The sequence below is a fragment of the Cyrtonyx montezumae genome, unplaced genomic scaffold (assembly GCF_038088225.1).
Source record: "Cyrtonyx montezumae isolate F1298 unplaced genomic scaffold, pur_monq_1.0 scaffold_38, whole genome shotgun sequence".
Taxonomy (NCBI): domain Eukaryota; kingdom Metazoa; phylum Chordata; class Aves; order Galliformes; family Odontophoridae; genus Cyrtonyx; species Cyrtonyx montezumae.
Window position 1 is genome coordinate 902,360 of NW_027072043.1, and position 9,642 is coordinate 912,001.

The following is a 9,642-nucleotide window of genomic DNA, read 5'->3' on the forward strand; positions in this document are numbered from 1 at the left end:
CCAATCCAAAGTTGGTTGTGCCGGGAACTGACTCTATATCCAGTGGTTGTTCAGAGTAAAGGATCTTCTCAATACGATTCTCGTGGAGTTGTCATGGAATCCATTGATTTCCACATGCAGACGTGGAGGGGAAGGGGCACTGCAGGCCCAGCGGTACCAGCCAGCAGCCACAGCCCAACCGTGACCCCACTTGGCCAAGGAGCAGAGAGGCCCTGCCCACAGCAGCAAGGGAGCCCTTACCTTCCCCTTCCTCCTCTCTCCAGCGCAGGCAGACCCCCAGAAGCCCTCTGCCCGGCAGCAGGTACTGCATGTAGGGATACGTTGCTCTCAGCCCGCTCCCTCCAGCTGGTGGCCTCCTGCATCCCTGCGGACACGGTGCACGTTGACGGCAAGTACTCTCAGAGTCCTTGTTCCAGCAGTATTGGACTTTATACTCCACACAATCTTAAGGGACAAATGGGACAAGGGTGACCTTACAGCTCAGGTCCCCGTATGTTGGGAACCCCTCCTTCCTGGGCAGCCTCAGGCAGCCCCTTCCTCCTGCCCTCCGCTCACCTCACCAGCTCACAGTGAGATTGGCCTGAGTCCCGCAGCCTTTTATCTGCTCCTTCGACATCGTCTCAAGTACATTTAGATTTGCTGAGTCATTAAGGTTAGAAAAAAATAGAAAGGTCGTCAGGTTCAATGGTCCAACCAGGTCCTGGCCCATATGCTACTGGAAGCACCCCGAAGATGTCATCAACTGCTGCTCCTGTGGCGTTGTCGGGACCGGCTGTTGCTGTTCCGGGCCCGACGTGGTACCCGGGAGCGGCTTCGCTCCTGGGCTGGCTCTGTCCTCCTGGACCGACTCCCATGGCGTAAACAAGGCTGGCTCTGGGACTCTGCATCACGACGACGTCGGAGAGGGGAGCAGCTCCGAGTCTGGGCCCTCCCTGTCTGCGCACACTGGGCTCCATCAGCCACTGTGGAACCCCTCGAGGGCCCCGGTGCTTCCCGTTGTCTGTTGCTGTGAGTGCAGCTCTCTGCACTTGGGGTTGGTGTTTGCCTGCTCCCACGGTGTGTTCGGGGCCAGCTTGGGGTATCTGGGACCTGGCACTGCAGCGGAGAGCGGCTTCGTGTCCGGGCCCGCCCTCCCCGTCTGGGTCGGAGGTTGTAGACATGTGCCGGGGAGGGCCTCGTGGCCTCTGACACCTCCCAGCTGTCCAAGTCCGGGGCAGAGTTATGGCAGCTCCCACGTTGTCCTCGGAGCTCATTAAAGCTATTCTCATTCTGAGGTAAACGTGGGGAGATTCTCCCATGGTCTGTCCCACGCTGTCTGGACAGGCCGCTGCTCTCAGGCACACGAGAACCATCTGGCCTCGATGTTTCCTGGCTGGAGGTGCTGGAAGTACTACTCTCCAGTGCTGGGGAGCCTTGGGATGGCCCCAGTCCCCGTTGGCTGGTAGTGCTGGAGTCTGTAAAGGAGGCAGGAAGGTGAGCAGGATTGAACCCTGCCTGGGGGTGGGATTGGCTCCAAGGTCTCCAGGGTAAAGGGACGTGAGCAAGACCGCCCTGAGCATGCAGCACACAGCTGTTTGCCTCTTACCGGTGCCCTCTCCAGCACAGACATTGCACTCCCAGGTGGAGGCACTCTCACTCAAGTCGGAGCAGCGCCGATGGGTGCCCTGTGCAGCGCAGGAGCTGCAGAGCAGCAGCTCCCAGGGCCTGGGAAAACAAACGGGTTGTGGACATGAGTACTAAGTCATCTGAGCCAGGGAGAGCCCAGCACACCTCTGCTGCTCAGTCTGTGCTCCCCAACCCCACACTGAGGCTGCGATCCCACGCAGAGCCCTAGAGGGCTGCTGAGGTAACTCACCCCGCTCTCTCTGCCTGCTCCCTGCCTTGTGGGTAACAGCACTCGCTGGCATCGCAGCGCCCGTGCCTCTCTTGAAGTGATGCATATGCATCATTCTCCTCCCACGTTGGTATCCTGTCAGAGAAAAGAGGGAACGTCATGAGCACTACTGCACCAGGACGAAAACTAATCCATGGCATCCCTCCTCCTCCACCCAATCCCCAGTTCCAGCTTCCAATGATGCTGAGGCCTGGTTTAATGGCAGCAAAGGGCCAGGCCTGCAGGGGCTGTCAGAACCTGGGCAAGCACAGCTCTTGTGTCCTCACATCTTGGGAAATGGCTGAAAGACACCAACCTGACTGGTACGCGTATTCCCAGGATGATCATGAGTAGGCAAAAGATGCCCCTGTCTCCACAAATGGGACACCGGAAGCACAAAATCCCAGCACACAGGGCCTGTTCCTGCAGCAGAAACACAAGAAGCATGAGCATGAACAGGATCTGGTGCTGCTAAGCTCCTGCCGTGCCCAACAGGCAAGGGGAGGCCTCCTACCTGGATGCAGGCCCGGTGGAACCAGGCACTTTGGCAGCATGGGCACACCATGGTGCTGTAGGAGATGCTGTCCCCCACGGGGTCCATGCACATGATGCACCTGGTGTCCTGCGGTGGCACTGCCTCCACTGGCTGCTGTGGGCAGTGCTCCCAGCAGAAAGACCTGCGGGAAGGTGAGAGGGATGGGCAAGGTGAGAAGTGCTGCAGGGAGGGCAGAGGAACACCAAGGAGCCCCAGGCTCTGGCTCTGGCTGTGTCAGGTTGCTGGGAGGTGTCATGGCGCCTTCCTCGCTTCTTTGGCTGGTGCTGACAGCAGGGGTTGGAGGCTCACAGATGAGGCCTGGCAGCCCTTACCTGTACTGGTGAATGTACTGGGTGACACATTCACCCTGCGAGGCACAGGGGAGATGGAAGCTGCGGTCGCATCCTGTTTCTGCGCAGGTGATGGAGGCGCCCGTCTTGCCACAGACAATGCAGTGCTGGAAAGAACAGAGCAGGTCCCATAAGCAACAAGCTCAGGGCCTGTGCATCTGACCCCCTCTACTGGGCAGAGCCCAGAATGCAGGCATGGCTGGGTCATGCTCTGCAGAGCGGCCCGGTGAGCAGGCATCATCTGCAAGGGGGGGACTTTGTCCTGGAGCTTGTTGGAAATGCTGGGATTGCTTTCTTAGGAGCAGATTAAGATCACCAGTCCTCTCCAGCCACAAATCTGCCTGTTCCACTCAGGTCCTCACCGTCTGCTCTGCCTGCTCAACTGTGCGTATGATGTCGTCTTGGGAAAACATGAAAGTCCTCTCATCTTGTTGTTGACAGAGGCCACTGGCAAATAGCTGCACAAGGGTAAGAACATGATGTTGTAAGGGCAGGAAGAATGGAACCATTGGTTGGAGGAAGATGGTAGGAGCTGCAAGGGAACTCACCGCACAATAAGTGTGTAAGTAGAACCCATTTAAATTATATTTTTGCCCAATGATATCTGAGTTCTCATCCACCTGGCCACACAGCTTGCATGCTGGAGGGGAGAGAGCAACAGAAGTGAGTGAGTGCCTTGCCCATGGGGTCATCTGCCTCTGAGGGCTGTTTGAGGGGCTGTTGTGTGCCGGCCATGTGAAGAGCAGGGCCCGAGGCTGTGGAGACGAAGAAACACTGCAGGCCCAACACGGCCGGCAAGCAGCATAGCCCAACCGCAGCCCCTCTGGCCAAGGAGCAGAGGAGCCCTTGCCAGCCCCTTCCTCCCCTCTCCACTGCAGGCAGACCCCCAGCAGCAATCTGCCCAATGATGGGAAGATGCATGTAGGGATACGTTGCTCTCACCCTGCTCCCTCGAGCCGGCAGCCTCCTGTGACCCCTCGGACATGGTGTATATCAACAGTGAGTACTTGCAGAGTTCCCTGTCCCAGCAGCCCTGGGCTTTCTCCTCTGCACACTCCTGTGCCAAGCCTACGGGAGAAGCGGTACAAGGTTGAGATTACAGCTCAGTCCTCAGAGCAATGGGATGCCCTCCTCCCTGGGCAGTCTCAGGCTGCCGCTTCCTCCTGCGGTCAGCGCACCTCCTCAGCTCACACTGAGCTTGGCCTGAGCCCCGCAGCCTTTTATCTGATCCCCACCCTGCCTGTCACAATGGCCACTCCCAGCCACCATTTGTGACATCATCACCCCTCACAGGGGGTGAGGGGCACCAGGCACCCAAGCAGAGGGTGGTACAGGCAGGGCAGAGTGAGAAGCCCAGTAACGGGGGCCCCCATCACCTGCACAGAAAGAGTGCTCATGACGTTCCCTCCCTTCTCTGACAAGATACCAACGTGTGAGGACAATGGTGCATATGAATCACTTCAAGAGAGGCACGTGTGCTGCGGTGCCAGTGAGTGCTGGCATTCTCAGAGCTGGGATCAGCTCTGCTGTATCAGCGTGTGACAGACCATCGGAGAGTCTCCTCATGTTTACCCCGGGATGAGAATACCTTTAATGAGCCCCAAAGACAGCGTGGTGCCTGCTGCCCTGAACTTGGCCAGCCAGGTGATGTCAGAGTCTTCGAGGCCCTCCCTGGCATTTGGATGCAACCTCCGTTCCAGACAGGGACAGTGGGCCCAGACTCAAAGCTACTCCCCTCTGCAATGTCAGGTTGCAGAGTCCCAGAGCCGGCCCTGAAGATGCCGCAGGAGCTGTCCAGGAGGATACAGCTGGCCCAGGAGTGAAGCTGCTCCTGGGTACCAACATCAACAGTCGGCCCCAGCGATGCCACTGGGCAACTGAGTGTTGTCAGCAGAAAAAGAATGGACTCTGCCACTTTATGGAAGTGGTAGCAGTGACAGTTTATTGGAAAAAATACAACTCTTAAAGAATACGTAGCATACTCCTGATTGGTTGCAGGTGTGAATCACGTGTAACGCCTCCATAATCGATTGGTCAGTAAGAGGTTAGTGTGAGGCAATCATGCACCTAAGTTTCTTCTCTGATTTGTTGGCAGCAGGCAGTTTCTTACCCCTCCTTAAATTGTAACTTTTTGCTCATCTGCTAGTACACCTCTTTTTCTGCTTATGCATCTCCCTTTTCTTGCTGACTTTGTCAAGGACCGTGACTGACCAGAGTCTGTATCATGCGCACCACGGCCCGTAGGCCTTAGGCCTTAGCCTATCCTCACATAATCATGTCCTCCACTAGCCAAGTACATCTCTATAGTGTGCTGCACCCACATGTCCACCCAGCTACTTCACGCCATTCTTCAGGGTTAAATAGTAATGGTGTTTGAATGCACTTTTTGTGCTCCTGGGTCCACTGGACTAAGGCTTGCAAAGAGTTTGCAGGCACCTCCTTCCCTCTCTTAGATAGTTGATAGGAGGCTGATAGTAGCATCCATTTCCGTAACAGCTGCTTACCTACGGAGGCTCGAGTCGGCCTACACTCAGTTTCCAGGCTGCCAGGAACAAGTCTTTCTGGACTGCAATGAACATGCCCACCTTCACCCTCGCTGATCTGCCGGGTCCCAGTTCTTCACAGAGGTTTTGGACTTTCAGAACTGCAACAAACAAGTGCATGGCATGCAACGAACACGCCTTTGGTGCCCACAGACTGTGCAACGAACACGTCTGTTCCTGTTCAGGCGCCAATTGTGGCAGACAGCAAAGCGGGTTATCACTCCACTGAAGCAGTTGATGGTGATCCTCTGTTTATTTATAATAGCAGCTTATATTGTTACCATTCTAGATTACAGCATTCACTAAAAATAGCCTGCGCAGTTCATATATCCTATTAATAATAACCGTGTGTTTTGAGCACGTGGATAACGACAGCATCTGATTGGCTCACAGTTTACAATCATGCACCTGTTATGTTTGTTCCAGTTGTTTCATCTAGTTGCTACTCTAGCTGAAGCATGCATCTTCTCCTTCTTTCTGGTAAATTCCTTTCTGCTGATTTACACAGTTAATGTTCTGTTCACGTCCTAATTTTCAAACAATAGCAACCTTTATATCTGAGATTGCTCACACCACTTCTCAACAATTTCCTGCACTAGCCCACGGGTTAGCTCCAAGAAGGTCCCAGAAGAGGCCAAAGTCAGCTCTCCTGGAGTCCAGGGTAGCAACCCTACTTTTTGGTTTGCTTCTTCCACTCAGTGTCTTGAATTCCACCATCTCGTGATCACTACATCCCAAACTCTGCCCCTAACCTTCACTTCCCTATCAAGCCCATCCTTAATAGGAAGAACAAGGTCCAGGAACACCGCACTCCTTTTTGGCTCCTCCACCACCTGTGTAAGGAAGTTATCTTCAACACATTGCAGGAAACATCTGGAGCACGTGAGCCTGGCCATGCTCCTTTCTCAGCAAATATCTGGAGAACTGTAGTCCCCCATAAGAACCAGCACCTGAGATGGTGAGGCTACTTCCAGCTGCTTGTAGGAAGCCTCATTGTCACCGGTTTATGGGCAGGTTGGGCCCGGTTCCGTGACGATTGGTGCAGGGGACCCACGGACCCACGCCCCAGGAAAGGGGAAGGGGGAAAGGGAAAAGGGAAAAGGGAGATGGGCCTAGAAACAAAACAGCAGCAATGATCTGAGGAGGAAAGCTAATTTACTAAATAAGATATCGGAAAGCAAAATAACACAATATAATACAATATAATTGGAATTAAAGCTAATAAATCAAATAAAATGAGCAAGAGAGTGTGTCCAATAAACCAAAGGCCTTACGCTAACGCTGAAGGCGAGACGGCAGCGAGCATCCACTGCTGAGTCGATCCCAAAGGAAAAGAAAGTGTCCCGTGACTGCAGACAGTTTTTATCTTTCCCTCTGAGCGTAAACACGTAAGAACGCAAAGCATCGCAAAGTCCTCTGGGGAATGGAGTTCTTCTTCTCTTCTGAGACAGGGATACCTGGAACTATCGATGATCCATGGAGCTGGAGCATTAACTCTTTAACTCTAAATGCACTACATGATGTTATGATATGGAATACCAGTACCGAAAATCATAAAACCATGACACTCATCAACTTCCTCCTCCTGATCAGGGGGCCAATAATACACCCCCACAACAGCGTCCCGCACACTAGCCTGCCCCATAATTCTCACCCACAAGCTTTCCACTGCTACATCATCCTCTCCAAGGAGGGCAGTGCCGCCGCTGGCTCCAATTGGCTGAGCCGTTGTTTGCGGGTGTGGCCACTGGGAGCCGGCTCAAGCAGGCATGGATCTCCCCTCCCAGTAAAGTGGTGCTGATCTATAATGCCAGCACGTGTAGGGCATGTGCGTGTAGGGTGAACCATCTCGGAGGACAGGTGCCAGAAATGAGCCGTGCTTCTGCGTTTTGATCTTTTATTGGACACGCGTGTCAGCCCCACTAGAGGTGCCTTGGGGACCGCCTCTTGCAGGGCAGAGAAGTGCACTGGGCACTGCTGGCCCTCCCCTTCGTAGAGCGCCGGGGCCTGCCGGCCGAGTGCTTCCCACCCCAGCCGTGAGCGGAGGGGCCACGGCTGCAGCCCTGCTCTGAGGGGCCTGTCGCCTGGAGACCCGGCTCCTCGCTGGGCCGCTCCCGCTCCCTGGGGCTGGGTGCGGCGGGGAGCTCGGAGGCATCCTCGCCCAGGGCCCCGCTGGATGTGCCCAGGTGCTCCTCCACGTTGGGACCCCCACACATCACACCAGATGGCACACATCCACGCCTCTTCTGCGGACATGCTCCTCTCGCTGCAGCGAGCTAGGAGAACTGAGGATGACAAGTTTTCTCCCTCACCGGAGCTGCAGCAGTGGTTTTGCACTCTGGAAGAGGAACAGAGGTCACGCTCAATTGCTGCCCCAGAGTGTGAAAGTCCTCAGGCAGTTTCTCACAGGAAGCCCTCCCAAGCCCTTGACTGGGCTGTCTCGTGCTCCGCGCTGGCCCAGGGCCAGTCTCCCCATGCTCGCCCCAGGTGTCCCCACACCACTCACGTCCGCTGCTGCGAGTGTGCTCCGTGGAGTCCTGGTTGCCTGCACTAGGCAGAACCAGGGAAACACAAGCAGTACTGCAGGGTCAGGCACTGAGATGCTGCAAGCAGCCCCAGGCACGACCCAGCACAGCACAACCAAATCCTTGCTCGACCGACAAGCCTCACAGAGCTGCTGAGCAGGGGCCAGGAACGAGCCAGAATGAGTCAGGTTCTGCCAGCACCCCAGGATGAGCACTGAGGGCTAAGCAAAATCTGCTTCCTGGCGATGTCACAGCCCGCTTCTTGGGGACATCACTATGGGCTGTCCGCTCCCCACAGCCCCCACCCATGTTTCACATATTGCCTTCTTTTCTTGTTGCTAATCTGCTGTACCTTCCCCTTCATTCCTGCCCACTCTTTATGCTCTACATTTGACATTAATGCATGGGTCTTTCTTTTGTTCTGATTAAAGCAGCTCTAACTGTTTATATGTTTCCTCTGTTTCTTCCCCAGTAAACTGTAGATGTTTCACTAGTGCGTTATGCAGAAATTGGGTTTGGCATTCTCTTCTTGCTTCAGGACTGCCCAGTCGATCTTTTCCTTTCTCCTGCCAGCATTATCTTGGTGCTTTTCGGAAATATTCTTCTGTTAGCATTTGGTGAATATCTTTCTTTCTGAGTGTTGCATCCCACCTGCAGATTCCTTCGGGATGGCTTAAGGTGAAACAGCATTCAAAATCTAAACATAGACATCAAGTTGTATGGGAAATTTGTGTAAAACAGCTATCCCGTACGCATTGTCTCTCTCAAAATTATACCTACTTTAGTGGAGATACTAAGCAAGATCTCCAGCACTTGGATGAATGCTGTCACTATGGCTAAAACAACGTACTGACATTTATCCTTATAGAGAGGAATGTGCAGTAATGGGACCTACAGTGTATATTTTTATACCAAAACTTATATAGCACGGTGGTGCCCAATCATATGCAGAATAAGTATCTTAAAAGCAGACCCTCTCAACTAAGGTAACTCAGGTATTTTATATTTCAATTTTATATTGTAATATCAGGTAATTTATATCATAATCTGGGGTCCAGCCCATCTTTATAGCACAGAGACGCGGTCATGGAACACTCACACCTTCATAAGTCAACCTACAGACATCCGTGCTGCTTGTACCACTACCACTACCAGCAGCAACCAGGCTCTGCTCTTCTGCTGCTGTCTGTCAAAGCTCATTTCCTGTGTTATGCCTGCATGGAGACTTGGGAAATGCAGCCCAAAGCGGGATGTCTCCATAAACCTGGCTGTAAACACTCCATATACACCGAACTGCTGCAAAAAGCAACAATTGAAATGTTTCTTTACTTCACAAATGCTAGGAAACAAGGAAAGATTTCCAGATTAGGCATACATTTCAAGGACACACCAGGTAAGTGGAGACAGTGGAAAGCACTGTGGCGAGTCAAAGCTTTTTTGTCAAAATTTCTCACAGTGTGAGCTGTGATGATGACAAATCATGTCCAAAATGTTCCCTGCACTAGGACACAAAATCTGAAACATTTGAAGCTGCAGAGATACAAATTTCTCTCAAACCAGAAATCCTTTCATGTTGTGGTGACCCCAGGAGGATGACCCACGGCCGCGCTGGAACGATCTTCTTAAGATGCCGATGCAAGGACTCAGAGAGACATCAATATGATTATGCAGCTGAGCCAACTTTATTGCGCAGGTTACATACTTTTATACCCCTTGAACATATGCTATTTTTAGAATAATTGTTAAGCAGTGGTTCTTGCTCTGTCCTTGCAAGATAAGTAGTGTCCAATTAGTTCTTCTTTTCCCACACGTACCA

General features: G+C 53.2%; 1 protein-coding gene across 1 annotated transcript; it reads right to left on the minus strand.

Moving 5' to 3' along the window:
- Positions 1–738: 738 nt before the first annotated feature.
- LOC136054524 (pineapple eye protein-like) lies at positions 739–7,517 on the minus strand. Its single transcript, XM_065745817.1, is given in 10 exon segments — positions 739–1,490; positions 1,586–1,704; positions 1,856–1,969; positions 2,190–2,360; positions 2,362–2,550; positions 2,741–2,865; positions 3,121–3,216; positions 3,307–3,398; positions 3,701–3,826; positions 7,331–7,517. Coding segments are annotated over 10 exon segments (1,971 nt in total).
- Positions 7,518–9,642: the final 2,125 nt, after the last annotated feature.